Raw genomic sequence first — 16142 nt, 5'->3', positions numbered from 1 at the left:
ATAACTGTTTTTCACAGTTCTTAAACAAGACCGCGAAGTGCAATCGGGCAGAAATTATTGATAGGATGATGTATACCTATCAGGCAGAATAGGGTTTGTGCAATGACTTATACCAAGAATGCAATTAGCTTGAACCGAAGTTGGGAATGAATGAATTAAATATGCATCTGCGCATTGAAAGTTATGAGACAGTGTTTGTTTGATGTTCCCTGCATTCAAAAGGAAATAATTGAGTTCTTCTGAAGTCTTAATGAAACGTGGGCAAGTCGATTTAAGAAAAGTCCCCATGAGTGCTATGTGAAAGTCAGTAGTGATGTTAAAAGTAGGCAAGGATGGACGTGTTAAGGGGCTACCCGATTCTCTTACCACACGTTATGGTATTGTTCATCTTTATGAGACACGTTTCCCCTTTGTGCAACCAACATTCATACGTCAACATCAAGGAACTTCAGGACATGGTTCCTGCGGCCAAGCCACTCTGGGATGTCAAACTGCATGCATCGAGATGTGCACAGAAGTGTTACAGAGAATCCACGTGTGTCTCTTTCTTCCACAACGCTTTGAATGAATCCTGCCAAGGACACTCAAGGATTTTCTACAGCCACGAGAACCTGGTTCCCAAATCTGGCTTCAAGTACTCACTGGATAGTCTGTATGCTAACAATGCTAGTAAGTTGTTTTGTACAATGTTAGGCTGAAGGTGTTCTTGGAGAAATGTACTGGACACTGGGTGTTTTACGGAGTAGAGACAGTAACGTTTGCGTAAGAACTAGAACGTTCACGGTCAGGTGTGGAAAATGGAGTAAATGGAAGGATTTTAATGTGGACTGAACTTGTAGCCATTAATGTTTTCTGAATTCTGAATGCATTGGGTCCGTAGACACAAATCTTCACTCATTTAGATGCATATATATTTGGTAATCGGACCTTTTCCACTTGCATTTATACTCACGGGTTAGTCCCCTGTACAGAAATGTACTTACACATTACAATGTGTGGTATATATATATATATATGTGTGTGTGTGTGTGTGTGTGTGTGTGTGTGTGTGTGGTCGGTGTGTTTGTAAAATTTTCAAATGTGTTCCATGTTGTTTGTTTTGTAACCTTTACGTATATTTTACTTACCTTAAGTTAAAAAAGTTAAGAAAGTGTTTGTTTTTTCCATATTGATACCTAATGCTGTTTCTCTTGATGTTATATGCAATAATAGTTATTTTGCTTTATCGTAAGTAATAGAGTTTGATTGCAGTGATCTATTTAATGAGATTCTAAAGCGTTTTTCACATGAAAATTAATCTAATTTTATTGCACCTTTTTAGCACAAAAGGTATCTACCTAGTACTTTCAAAACCATTCACATACTGCAAGCTATAGCTATTCTGGCATTAACTCTGTTCATGATAGACATATTTATGGAGAGGTATGTTTCAATTATGCAAGTAATTTATTACTCTCACGAATATTAGAATTCTGACATTAGTTTGACACACATTTTAACGTAAAGTTTGTATTTTCCTACAGCTTACACTGACTGTACAGATATCAAGACTCACTTTTCTTCTCTGAAATCTGGCATCTACATCCTCAAGCCTGATGGACAAGACCTGTTCCAAGCCTACTGTGATTTCGACACAGATACCTGGACGGTAAGCATTTAATAGTGGCCGTGCAAAAATGTGTTTTTCTTGTTTAAAGGTTAACCGTGAAATTAAATAAAAAGTGAAATGCGTCTCGGGCATCGGCGCGACACTTTTGTTTGTGCGCGTAACATTTTTTTTCTTGCCATTTAAAGGAAAAAACGACTTTGACGCGCCCCGATCATCCATTAGTCTATTATAAGAATGAATGTCTGTAAGAAAGAGTGTTACTGAATCTTCAACTCATTAACACGTGCTAACCTTTCCAAGCTGTAATTGTGAGAGAAAAACATGAAAACATAAGATGTGTTCGTCACTTTTCAATAACAAAAAATTAAAAATGCTCTACCGTTCTCGTCGTGCCCGAGAAAAATTTAATGCAGCATTATGTTTTCGGCTTGCAACAGCTCGAAGCGTTTATCGCTCTTCCAAACATGGCGGAGCGATTAACGTCTGCTTGTCTTGCTACTAGAGAACGTATGAGAATAGTCTCCATGACGAGTTATGAATTTATGAACAAACTCAGGATGCTGTGATGTAAGCTGTTTTTGCCAAGTTGGCAGCCGAACAATTTTGATCAGCCTTCCAATTCAATCTTTCCTAAGCCGCCATTTTGGTCTGAGAACGAAGCGACATCATCCAGAGATTGAGGCGATTGCAAGCGGCTGAAAGTTAGGACTCCGTGGTGAGGCGAATCGCTGTATATCGCTTGCAAGCGATTGCTTGTTTGCAATGCACCCATACCGTGAGCAGCGAGATGCACTGAACTTAATAAAGCTCAATGTCGCTCAATAGCTGATTCCAATACAATGATACATCAATGAAATGCTATTAAAGACACAATGGACAACGTTTTAAATAAATCTCTGTATAATTCTACCGACATTGAGAATCGCGAATAAAAAAATAATATTTGAGGGTGATCCAACGTTTATTCCAACAGATAAATCAAGGGTGTAACGACGACATAATAAACTTATCATTTATTGCAACAGGTGATCCAGTGACGTCACGTCCACATAATGAACTTGACATAGATCGCAACAAGTGATCCAGTGATGTCACGTCGGCCTAATGAACTTGACATTTATTGCAACAAGTCATCCAGTGATGTGACATCGACATAATCAACATGACATTTATTGCAACAGGTGATCCAGTGACGTCACGTCCACATAATGAACTTGACATAGATCGCAACAAGTGATCCAGTGATGTCACGTCGGCCTAATGAACTTGACATTTATTGCAACAAGTCATCCAGTGATGTGATATCGACATAATCAACATGACATTTATTGCAACAGGTGATCCAGTGACGTCACGTCCACATAATGAACTTGACATAGATCGCAACAAGAGATCCAGTGATGTCACGTCGGCCTAATGAACTTGACATAGATCGCAACAGGCGATCCAGTGAAGTCACATCGAACATTCTCTTATTTGCTACAGGTGACTCACCAACATGACAACGAAATAACAAATTTGTCATTTTTGCAACCGGTGATCCACCGACATCACAACAAATAACGAATTTGTCATTTTTGCAACAGGTGATCCACCGACATCACACAGACATAATGAACATTTATTTGCTGCAGGTGATCCAGTGATGTGACATAGACATAATCAACTTGTCATTTATTGCAACAGGTGATCCAGTGACGTCACATCCACATATGAGTGAGTGAGTGAGTTAATATTTAACGTCACATCGGCAATATTGCAGCCATATCTTGACGAGAACATTCTTGGAAAAAGGAATGTATGCATATGGTACAAGCCTGCCAACGAAGGACAGTAAAACAACTAGAGTATCACAATAAGAATTAAAACTAGCATGAAAAGGTAAAACCAATATCACTATTCGGACAGTACAATATAAAAACAGGCTATAGATCACCAACAACTGAAGGTAGGTCCCCATACTAGAGGCCATGGGGACTTACAGTACTTCTGCTACCTGCATGGTCCCAAGCTGGATTTACACCATCCCTTCAGCTGCTGGCGACTGTATGCAAGATCAGCCACAAATTAAAATGACAGAAATACTACGGCTAAAAAATTGGAAGACTAAATTTGACTTCAAATGTTTCCTTGGACCCGTCTGTAAAAAAGGATTTATAATTGCTATATTTATGTTTCAGTTGATTATATTCTTGTTTATATTGTAATTCATTCGTTTCTGATTTTTTAAATGTAGCTAACGTTAGGTCGACTTGTGGCCTAACCAACTGCCAAGGAGAAGAAGAAAGAAGACGGGAAGGAGCTATGTTTTCCAGCTCAATGGCGGCAGAAGAAAGAAAGGGTTTAATTTTGTGCCCGAGAGGTGGAACAAGAGAAGACTTTTTGTTGTACAAGTCCTCGTAGAGAGGATTGAAAAGACAGGGACTTGTATCGCTTAGAAACAGCGCTTGAAAGACATATATGTGTATAGACCCTGCCCTAGTACTATATAAAAGGAAAGGGATGTAACGAAGAAACCACACCCTCTTCGATCAAAGTTACATGTCACCGCGTAGAATATTTTTAAGGTAACGTCGAGGCCAACGGATCGAAAGCCAGATGATTTCCCAACAAAACGAGCCATAAATGGTCACAATCGGATCATTATTTCAAAAGTTATACGCCACGAATCATCGAAAACAGCTACCTCCGCAATTTCACGCCAAAATCATGGATCACCAAATACGGTGAAAACTCACCTTTTAAATTCGTTTATTAATTCCAGCCACGTTGACAGCACCAGCGTTGGGCTGGATTCGATCGGCTGCGGCATTCCGAGGGTCGGAAAACTCATTGCAACATCTACATGTCATTTTCTCGGCAGTAAGCAAACATTTTCACAAAAATCGCTGGCAAACCTACTCACTTGTCGACTATAAGTGACCTTGACATTCAAGTGAACTGAGCAGATCCGCGCAAACAGACTCGGGCCATCCGATTGGCCACTGCCACTGTATATTTTATTTCCCACCAATCGGATGGCCCGAGTCTGTTTGCGCGGATCTGCTCAGTTCACTTGAATGTCAAGGTCACTTATGGCCGACAAGTGAGTAGGTTTGCTACCATAGGGTTATATGCAGGGTCAGATTCGTTAGAGTATAGCTTTGTTATATATTGTAAAGATAATTTTATACGGCGTTGTGTAAGAGATGGTTCATCGGCTTCAACATATAGACTGTCAACAGGAGAGGTTCTAAAGGACCCAAGACAAAGTCTTAGACCTTCATGATGAACAGAATCTAATATTTTTAACTTGCTGTTGCAGGCTCCACCATACACGATGGAGCCATAATCAAATTGAGAACGGACAAGTGATCGATATAGATGAAGGAGGGTAGCTTGATCACCTCCCCATTTAGAATTTGATACCATTTTTCAACAAATCAAGTGCTTGAAGGCATTTAGTTTTCAGAGATTTAACATGAGGCAGAAACGTAAGGTTTGAGTAAAAAAATAAGCCCAAGAACTTGGCCTCCTTGACAACTTTAATGGGAGTGCCATCTGGAGATAATTCAGGGTCTTTATGTGGTTTGTATTTACGACAAAAATGTATGCAATTAGTTTTCGATTTAGAAAATTTAAAGCCGTTTTCAAGACACCATTTATTTATTTTGTTTAAACACAATTGCAACTGCCGCTCTATGGTATTCATACTTTTACCACGACAAGAAATATTAAAATCATACACAAATAACTAACCATCAATTGAATCATTGAAAACTTTCGATAAACTATTTATCTTTATACTAAAGAGTGTGACAGACAAAATACTGCCTTGTGGAACACCCTGTTCCTGATTGTAATGATCAGACAGGGTAGAACGCACGCGGACTTGAAATTTCTATCATTCAAACAGTTGGCTATGAATTGAGGTAAACGAGCTCGCAAACCGAAGTCATGTAAGTCTCTTAAAATACCATATTTCCAGGTTGTGTCATATGCTTTTTCTAGATAAAAAAGATAGACACAGCGTGTTGTTTATTAATTAGTGCGTTTTTAAAAAATGATTCTAAACGCACTAGGTGATCGACAGTACTTCTATTTTTACGGAAACCACATTGTATATCTGTTGTGAGGTTATTAGTTTCCAAGTACCAAACAAGTCGATTATTTATCATGCGTTCCATGGTCTTGCAAACACAGCTTGTTAGTGAAATAGGTCGATAATTGGACGGATCGGTATGATCACGTCCAGGTTTAGGTATTGGTACTACTATAGCGTCACGCCATGAAGACGGAAATTTACCTGAAGTCCAAATATCATCAAAAATAGATAAGAGTGCCTCTAAAAAGGACTCTGGTAAGTGCTTCAGGAGCTGATAATGGATGTTATCAGCTCCTGTAGCTGTGTCGTGAGCTTGCTCAAGAGCAGTATGGAGTTCATGAATAGAAAATGTTTCATTATAATCTTCCCCATTATCTGAGTTGAATTTAATAGTTCTTTTTTCTTGTTGTCTTTGATACTGCTGGAACTTAGGTACATAATTAGAAGAGGAAGAGTGTTTAGCGAGGGTTTCGCACAGTTTAATAGCAAAATCTGTTTTATCAGTTTTGATCTCCATGTTTAAGATGATGGACACTAGATTTAGTACCTTTACCCTTAATTTTCTGGACCATGTTCTATACCTTGGACATAGGTGTCCGTGAATTTATTTTGGATACATAATTTTGCCAAGATTGGCGTTTATTGTGTTTAAAAGTACGCCGCGCTTTAGCATTTACAATTTTAAATTTATTTAAATTATGCACCATAGGATGGCGACGGAAATAATGTTCTGATTTTTCCTTGCCTTCCTAGCTTGTTTGCATTCATCACTGAACCATGGTTTCCGGATATGTGGAACTGGTGCGGACTTTGGTATACATTCATCAGCTATGGAGTTCAGTTCATCAGAAAAGCATTTAATAGCATCAGGAACGTCAATAAAAAGGTTTAAGTTTTGCAGCACACAGTGTTTCATATAAAGCCCAGTTAGCCTTTTTAAAATTCCGCCTTGATGATGGAGGAACATCAGATGGAGTTACAAATTTTAATATAGTAGGAAAATGGTCACTTCGACAGAGGTCATCGTGGACTGACCATTCGAATTCATTTAGTAGTTCTGAATTTGTGACTGACAAGTCGAGAGCAGAATAGGTTCCTGTATCAGGATGTAAATACGTATTGGAGCCATCATTATAAATACATAAATCATTATCTAAACAAAATTCCTCCAGTACTTTACCTTTACCATTTATTGTTGCACTACCCCAGAGTGGGTTGTGCCCATTTAAATCTCCCATAATAATGCAGGGCTTTGGGAGTTGATCATATAGAGCTTGAAGATCGAGTTTGTGAAACGCCGAAGACGGAGAAACATAGACAGAACATAATGTAAACGTAACGTGCAAAGTTAGTCCCACTGCAACAGCCTGAAGATTAGTACTAGTAGTAAGTGTAACTGGGCTATGGATAACGTTCTGTTTAACTAGAATGGAAGACCCTCCAGTGGCCCTGTCACCCTTAGGCGAAAAACAATGGTATGCACTGAACGAACGTAGGTTAAGAACATCTGTCTCTTTCAAATATGTCTCCTGCAGACAGAACGCTGAGGGTGATAAATCTTGGATTAAAAGTTGTAATTCATGGAAATTAGTCCTTAGTCCCCTACGATTCCACTGTATAATAGGATTATGATAAGCTATCTTTTGGAAGGATTTATTGAGCATCTGCCTCGCACCTTTTTGGTGGGCGACAAGCTGTGTGCCCTAGAGCGGACGTTTTCAGTCACGTCCATGTCCTCAAGGGATCCATATTTGTTGTATGAATTGATTTTATTGTCTTACCCTTTGGGGGCTTTGAAGTTTTTTCAAACAATCTGGCTTTGTACCTTTGCCTTTTGAGAGTTGTTTAGACTTTGATGTAGGCTGAGATGCGTTAAGATCAGAGGATGTTTCACATTGATTTTGAGATGTACTAGGAACTGATTCTGTTGTTTGGGTCGATATTGCAGGTGAGAATATCAAAGCAGATTCCGTTTTAACCCAGGTCAGGTTTGTCTGACAGCATACAGATGACGTTGTTGTTTTAGCGGTTACTGCTTCTGACGGTGTTCTGGTGATAGAAGCTTAGCTCTCCTTATGTTCTGAGCTTTGAACTAGCTTTTTAGCTTCCGCAAAACTAACGTTTTGAGTGAATTTTATTCTATTTATCTCCATTTGATGTTTCCAAACAGGAGGAGTGGTCACCCACACAGTTTGTACATTTTTTAACATTACTGTCACAATCTTCTGTTGTATGTGTCTTTTCGCCACAGTGAGCACATACGACAGACAATGTGCAAGTATTGACGCCATGACCGAACTTTTGACATTTAAAACACCTCAGAGGGTTTGGAATGTACGTGTCCACATTAATGTTACAATAACCTGCTTTAAGAGATTTTGGAGCAGTTGATGAGGAAAAGGAGAACAGGTAAGTATTGGTGTTTGTAACAACATCATTCTTCCGGATTGTGAAACATTTTACATTGAGTACGCCCTGATCTTTCATCAAGCTGATGTCAAGCTCTGTCATATCCGCAAACAATCGGTCACGATCTCTGATGATTCCCTTGCTCGTATTGAGAGTTTTATGAGCCGTAACCGTGACTGGAACGCCAACAAACAATTCTGTGCTCATAAGGTTTGTGGCTTGTTGCCTTTTCTCACATTCAACCAACAAAGCACCGGAAGGCAAACGTCTAATATTCTTGACATCACCTGCAAGGCCCTGTATGTCCTTGGATAGGGCAAAAGGGTTCAACTTTAATGGAGTCCTGTCAACAGTTTCAATTACAAGAAATCGTGGCCAGTATTCAATGGACGTGGGCAGTCTTTGATCTGTATCAGCTGGATCAGTATCTAGTTGTCGTTTTTTTTTTTTTCAATAGTTCGTCATCCGAGCTCCCCACCCACCACGGAGTGTCACAAGGACAATGCTAAAAACAAGTGGGTCTCCAACTTGCAGCACCAAGGATACTCGGATGATATACTCCAGCAGAAGAGTTATTAATAACACATCTACCAGATTGGCCCATGAGCCACCGCCTTCTGGCATAAGACTCTAGGCAAAGTGCAAAACGTCATACATCAAAATCATAAACATGTTTAGAGAACAATTCGGTCAAGACCACAAGTAACACATTTTCCAAACAGATTAGTGTAATGACAAAAATTTTAGTACATACACAGGGCTTGGCGTGACCAGCCGATTCTACCACCCGTCTAGGTGAAGTAAGTGCCGAAGTGGTGTGTTGGGCAAATGGGACGCAGTTAAAAGCCCAACTGCCCTCAACCACCAGGATCCCGTCCTCCACCGACACGGGACGCAACCCACGGCAAACAGGTTGCCCAATTTAGTCGCCTCTTACGACAAGCAATGGGGTGCTGTGGACACATTCTGTCCCGGGTCCACACGGGAGAAGAGCACTTAGCGTTACCCAGCAACCACCACGAGGAGGTGGCTCTTCATGGGTGCCATCAGCTAGTGTATTCCCTGAAATGCCTACGTGGCTGGGTAACCAACAGAAGACGATGTCGTATTGGCCAGTAGCAAGATCATTATACAATTCAATAATGTCAAATGAAAGTGGATGTTTACAAGAAATATTTGAGCAAAAGGAACACTGTTCAAGCTCCCATTGCCCTCAACCACCAGAATACCGTCCTCCACCGACACGGGACGCAACCCACGGCAAACAGGTTGCCCAATTTAGTCGCCTCTTACGACAAGCAATGGGGTGCTGTGGACACATTCTGTCCCGGGTCCACACGGGAATGCCACATATGAGCATTTCTTTTATCTGCAACAGGTGACTCACCGACATGATAACGAATTTGTCATTTTTGCAACAGGTGATCCACCAACACCACACTGACATAATGAACGTCTCATTTATTTACAACAGGTGATCCATTCACGTCATGTCAGCTTATCGAACCTGTCATTCATTGCTACGGGTGACCCACCGACATCACAACTAACGAATTTGTCATTTTTTTGCAACAGGTGATCCAAAGACGTCAGGACGGCTCCGAAAACTTCTTCAGAACCTGGAACGAATACAAGGAAGGCTTTGGCGACCTGAATGGAGAGTTCTGGCTTGGTGAGTTGTCCTTGGCAGCTTCAATGAAGCGACATGAGTGCTCCACATCGGACTTCTTGGGTCACACGCAGATAGCGATAGCTGATTTTTGAGAGCGTGTTGATTGGTGTAATGGACTAGGAGGTTGCTCACAATATCCCTCGATGGATTGTCAGGTTCAGATTAGCTCATGGACGCTATTATGTAGTGATCGATGTAGTGACTAAACCGGGATAGACGTACTGATAAGTGTGAGATGTGTAGGATTTACGAAATGCTGTGTGTATCTGAACTTTTGTTGAAGCCGGTTTGTGTCCGAATATATACTACCGACAAGAAATAAGGGAACTAATGAAATAATAGCGAATTTGAAACTGCTTTACATATCCACTAAATCAATTTTAGGCGTCAAGTTCAATATCTGGTGTGTCCACCATGTTGGGCAACACATTCACGACACCTTGATGGCATGCTGTTAATCAATTTCTGGATGGTTGCCCGTGGTATTGCCCGCCATTCCTCTTGGAGAGCTGCACCAAGCTGGGCCAGGTTGGCTGGTCCTGGGTCCCTGGCGTACACCCTTCGACCAAGAACGTCCCAGAGATGTTCATTTGGGGACAGGTCTGGGGACTTAGAGGGCCAGTCCAATGTCTGGATACCTTCTTGTCGGAGATAAGCGGAGACAAGTCGGGCCCGATGTGGTCTGGCATTATCATCTTTGAATACAAAATTTCGGCCGATAACTCTAGCCAATGGAGCCACAACAGGACGCAATATTTGGTCAACGTATCGCTGACCAGTCATGGCTCCGTTAATGATGACCAAATCTGATCGTCTGTCATGTGTAATCCCACCCCAAACCATGACACTACCACCTCCATATCGATCATGGTCAAGAATTGCTGCTCTGGCATATCGCTCCCCGCTCCGACGCCAACAACGTTTTCTGCCATCTGTGAATCGTAGGCACAACCTTGACTCATCAGAGAACATGGTGTAACGCCAGTGGCGCATAGCCCGTCCCTGATGCTGCCTAGCCCATGCCAATCTTTGGCGCTTATGGTGAGCTGAAAGGGTGACACCCTTAAAAGGCCGTCTTGCTTTCAGATGAGCTTGATGGAGTCGGTTTTTAACGGTTGAGGTTGAAATTCGTCTTCCAGTGAGTGTGCGGAATTCTCTGTTGATGGCAGGGGCCGATTTAAACCTATCGCGTAGAGCGATTAACGTAATGAGACGATAATGTCGTGGTGTCGTTGATTTTGGTCTACCACGCCCAGGTCTCGTTGCAACCCCACCCGTTTGACGATGCTTATCCCACAGGCGTGAAATTACACTTTTTGATTTACCCAACTTCACATAATGATGTCCCCCCCCCCTCTATCATCCCCACAATTCTCCATTTTGTTGCTTCACCGAGATACTGCCTCGGAGGCATTTCTGTCAGTAAGTGTCAATCTCTATTGCATTAGTGATTGCGACTTCTCCAGTACATTTACAGGAGTTAACTTCTGTATGCACGTATAGCACGTGCTGGGCATGCATTATGCGAAATTCCATTGTCATTGGATGTTGCGTTTGGGAGATACGCCACGATAACGGACCCTGTCACAGTCAAAGTCATCTACATTCAATTTCTTAGTTCCCTTATTTTCTGTCGGTAGTATACGTACTCTTGTGTTCTCGTCAACTATAGGAATCATAATTTGTGCTTTACAAAACATTCAGTAGGGTTACGTGAATCCATTAAACGTGTATGACCAGAGGACAACATTATTCACTTCCAACAAAGTGTCCAATATACAGTAACATCGATTTCTGAGAGAACTGCACCGTGTCTCCCCAAAGCAGGCATTTGGTTACACATTCCACGTCTCTCGACACAACGGATTCACAGTCCTGTATCAATATTATACACCAATGGTTCTTAATGTTTGGGGACAGTGGGATAGCCTAGTGGTCAAGGCGTCCGCTCGTCACGCGGATGATCTGGGTTCGATTCCCCACATGGGTGCAATGTGTGAAGCACACTTGTGATGCCCCCAGAAGAAACATAGCTGGAGTATTGTCAAAAGCTTCGTAAACTGAAATCACTCACACTTAGTCTTTGGCAGATATGTATCCTGAAATGAGACATGCTTGAATTTGAGCTTGGTCAATTAACATTCTTTGCTAATTCATACATTTCGTGCGTGTCAAACCTTGTATAACTCGAAGCATTTTCGTGCTGCCCTTCAACCTCGAGACAGTCGTGTTTGAGTGTATGTTTCGATACAATTCCAGGCAATGAAAAGATGTGGCGTATAGTCAAAGGACGGCAGTTCCAGTTAAGAATACAGCTCTGGGACTTTCAAGATGAAACAAGAATGGCCTACTACCAAAACTTCTCCATAGGTAGTCTGGCTGATAACTATGAACTGAAAATATCTGGCTTCTCTGGCAACACAGGTAAGTATCTCGCTGCACAGATGAAAGTGACTGGAGATCATGTTTATCCCTTCCATTCGATTTTAGTATGGTATATTTATAAATTACATATGTAATGGTGGAATAGGCTCAACACATTATGATATCAAACAGGGGAATTCGGCGTGATGAGTGAACACCTTAACCACAAGGCCGTCAACAGCGTCCCAGCGTCAACATCTCAACTTGAGAACAACTCCGTCGACTAAGTCAATTTGGTTTTATGCCGCTTTTAGCAATATTTCAGCAATATCAAGGCGGAGGACATCCGAAATTGACTTCACACATTGTACCCATATGGGGAATTGAACCAAGGACTTCTGCGTGACGAACGAACGATTTAACCCCCTACCTGGTCGGACGATGCTCACTAAATTCATAATGGGGTAGTTATTATCGAACTGAATGTATTTGTCTGCCATATGTCCGATCGCTGTCATGCTACTTGCCAGATGAGGGATATAAAGGTCAGTATTCAGCAAAATGTGGCGCCTGCAGTTATCACTCCAATTCAGCTAAATGAGGGAAAACAAACATTTCAGAAGAAGACAGTCATCGTGAATCTAATATGTCAAGTAACTCTATGCAAATGCGATTCAGCCAGGAAGCGATTGGACAGCATGTACTATTTTCGATTCATTGCTGCAATAAGGAGCAAATTCATGTACAGTGGAATCTGTCTAAACCGGCACTCACTAGGACTGAAGAAAAAATCAGAAAAAAGCAGGTTTAGACAAAGAGTTGGATTGTAGAGCTGATGGTAAATGTACAAGCCATGGCTGGGGCTGAGATTGTAAGCCGGTGTTGACAACTTGCCACAAATGACAGATTCCGGTTTTGACAGCTTCCACTGTATCACATTTTCTGTCCATGCAATCAAGATTAATTGCAAATTCAATCTATTCTTTTCATTTCTAATGACAACAAAACCTCATCTTTTGCTGTTTATATAGACTCATTTTTGCGTTTATTGATTTAATTTACGTTGAACAGTACGCGCCTTCTGGGACCTTTTCAACTGACACGCACCCGTTAATTGAATTGATCTTGATCAACCCTTGCTTGTCGTAAGAGGCGACATTCGGGATTGGATGGCCATACTTGGGGACTTGGTTTCCGAATTGTGTACCGTGAATTGAATTGATCTTGATCAACCCTTGCTTGTCGTAATGGCGACATTCGGGATTGGATGGCCATACTTGGGGACTTGGTTTCCGAATTGTGTACACATGCTATTGAACACTTGATTGCCTGGTCCAGACTCGATTGGACAAATACCATAAGCGAATTTGCTTGTTGTAACAGTTTAACGCCGCACGGAGAGGTATTCCAGCTGTAAGGTGGCGGTCTGTAAACAATCAAATCCCGACCAGCCAGTCTAGTGATCAAAATCGTGACCATTGATCTACACAAATGGGATACGATGGCACGAGTCAACCAAGTTAGCACGTCTGACCATCCGGTACCGTTAGTCGTCTTGTAGGACAAACAAGAGGTGCTGATGATCAGTTCTAAACCATATCTTACTTGTTATCCGTTGCTGTGGGGATGTGTTGGGATATTTGCCCAAACTGCATGACCTATAGCGCTGTAGTCAACTGCTTCTGCTTTTATTTACAAAACAGGCGACTCCATGGCGACATCTAACGACCGCGCATTCTCCGCCAAAGACCGTGACCTTGACGAGAGCGGAAGTCACTGCGCACAAAGGTTCAAAGGAGGATGGTGGTACGACTCATGTCACCAAGCAAACCTGAACGGAGAATATAACAATACTAATCGTGCTGAGGGCATCAACTGGAAATCCTGGCACGGCTATACGTACTCATTGAAAAGAACGGAGATGAGAATACGACCCAGCTGTTGATATATACTACTCACACTTTGCTAAGGATCACAAAAATTCACAAACAACTTTACTTAACATTAGATATATATTTTGAAATTGTATCCATTTAAAACTCGATAAATAATGACATGGTCACCCGTCTTTACGCAAACGGTCACTTTAATCTAACCTTAGGCACTTGATGCCTGAGTAACAATAAACATGGTTTTCATGGGATCGTCGACCATTTTTGCATGTCATGGAACGAGTCGAAATGGGTATGCAACACCTGTCAGTAGCAGGTATGGTATCCACAAGATGCAATGACATGCTGAAACCAATGATCCATGCGTGCAATAAGCTTACATATTTAAACCAAATTTGACCCCACATACTTTTCTCTTGAATCCATGATTTGATGCTTAACAAAATGTGAATAATATATATTGCACAATAGAAATTCGAGATCATCCCGTGCTGTCCTTGATTATTGAACCTTGCTTTTTCCGGAAAGGAAATTTCCAAAGTACAACGCTAGTTCTTTGGTGTGTTTTTCCAACAGTCATGTAAACTTAGTGTTGCTTATTATACATTTAGCTGTTGTTACCGTTTGAGGTGAGGTTTTACTTTTTTAACTGTTTCATTGATTGTGATTAAACATATTATGGATCCTTCCATTTACATAAATGATATACAAATACAAATATTGGAAATTTATAAAGCAACACTAAGTTTTCTCTGTGTGAACTGGTGCATGAAATGTGTCAAAGATTCCCACACCATATGAATTTCCTAGTGAAAAGTGTGGGTTAAGGAAAACATAGCCAAGAATACCATGGCATAATATGGTTTGCTGGATGTTTGTACAGACTTTGGAAAAGCATTACTAATTTCAATCTTCTTGCACATACCGAACTGTCGCTACTATGAACACAATTTGTTCATGAAATTGAAAAATAAAGTTGACTTTCTATCAGTATATTGCGTGTCCTCCCCGCGCACGAACATCTGATTTAAGACGTCTCCTCATTCCTCGTATCAATCTCGGGATTTTGCTCTTCACAGCAAAGTGCAAGGAATCCCAGACTGGGCTCTGTCTTGCCCTTGTGTTCCAAACATTACTCACTCTTCCGATCGTTTGTCTGCTTCCCTGCCAACAAATGGACTGACGAGATATCAGTGTTCAGCTAACAAAAGAGTTGCGATGAGCTTCCATGACATCACGCATGCCGAACCATCAACCTAAAATCTTCCCAGAAAATCTTGCCCCTGGTACTTGAAGACCCCTGAAGACCCAAACCATCCAACAGAACATCCTCAATTGAACTCAACCAAAGAGACCAATTGCAAACAAAACAACTGCACATGACCGGAGCCCATCCGTATGAAGAATCAATGTTTGCTCCGAAGTTTTGAATGAATGAACCCCACAACCATACCCCCACACCCCAATTCATAATCTTCCCCTGTAACTTAGGTGGTGTGATTAACAACGAGGAGTCGTCAGAAGATGATATACCTTTCCAAGTAGGAACCATGGCTGTTTCACAGAATAGATGAATTATTACATAGCTCGATAAACCATTCAAAGATCTCTTGCTAACTGAAAACAAAGGATCAAATTAACCCGCTGAATGTTGACTAATAGATTATTCCTCAAACGTATACCCTTTTTAACATCCTATTCCGTACACCATGGGCCTCAAGGACCGATTCATACCATATTTCAGGAAGGATAAACTTCTAGTATTCTTTATATAGTGTGATGCACTTCCGTTTTGTAACATAATCATGAAGTGTCTTGAACAAAAGGTTCTGTCCAAAGGGGACGTACCATGTTGTTTTATTGTTACTTTGATGTATAATTTGTCATTTTCATAACTAAATTCTTTTATTCTATACTATCGATATTGTATGGTAAGAGACTATAAATCATGAGCATACTGTAGGCTAGCAATTTACGCTATACATTGGGGGACACGTGTCTGTGTGCGGTACATGCATGTGCATTGTGTGTGGTGGTGTGTGATGGATGTGCATTGTGTGTGGTGGTGTGTGATGGATGTGCATTGTGTGTGGTGGTGTGTGATGGATGTGC

General features: G+C 41.2%; 1 protein-coding gene across 1 annotated transcript; it reads left to right on the top strand.

Moving 5' to 3' along the window:
- The first annotated feature begins 332 nt into the window (after positions 1 to 332).
- LOC137268494 (ficolin-2-like) lies at positions 333 to 15023 on the top strand. The gene is made up of 5 exons (XM_067803057.1): positions 333 to 669; positions 1524 to 1648; positions 9678 to 9774; positions 12034 to 12198; positions 13842 to 15023. The coding sequence occupies exons 1-5, from the start codon at positions 333 to 335 to the stop codon at positions 14081 to 14083; spliced, it is 966 nt and encodes a 321-aa protein (XP_067659158.1). The 3' UTR covers positions 14084 to 15023.
- The last annotated feature ends 1119 nt before the right edge of the window (positions 15024 to 16142 follow it).

This window comes from Haliotis asinina, chromosome 16 (assembly GCF_037392515.1).
Source record: "Haliotis asinina isolate JCU_RB_2024 chromosome 16, JCU_Hal_asi_v2, whole genome shotgun sequence".
NCBI classification, from domain to species: Eukaryota; Metazoa; Mollusca; class Gastropoda; order Lepetellida; family Haliotidae; genus Haliotis; species Haliotis asinina.
Note: the sequence above shows the minus strand (reverse complement) of the source record. Positions and strands in the feature narration are given on the sequence as shown.

Bases quoted from the DNA above. Each gene is read 5' to 3' on its own strand.
- LOC137268494 (XM_067803057.1), top strand. From the start codon at position 333: ATGGACGTGTTAAGGGGCTACCCGATTCTCTTACCACACGTTATGGTA. The intron at 670-1,523 runs GTAAGTTGTTTT...ATTTTCCTACAG, and splicing joins TCTGTATGCTAACAATGCTA to CTTACACTGACTGTACAGAT. The intron at 9,775-12,033 runs GTGAGTTGTCCT...ATACAATTCCAG, and splicing joins GAATGGAGAGTTCTGGCTTG to GCAATGAAAAGATGTGGCGT.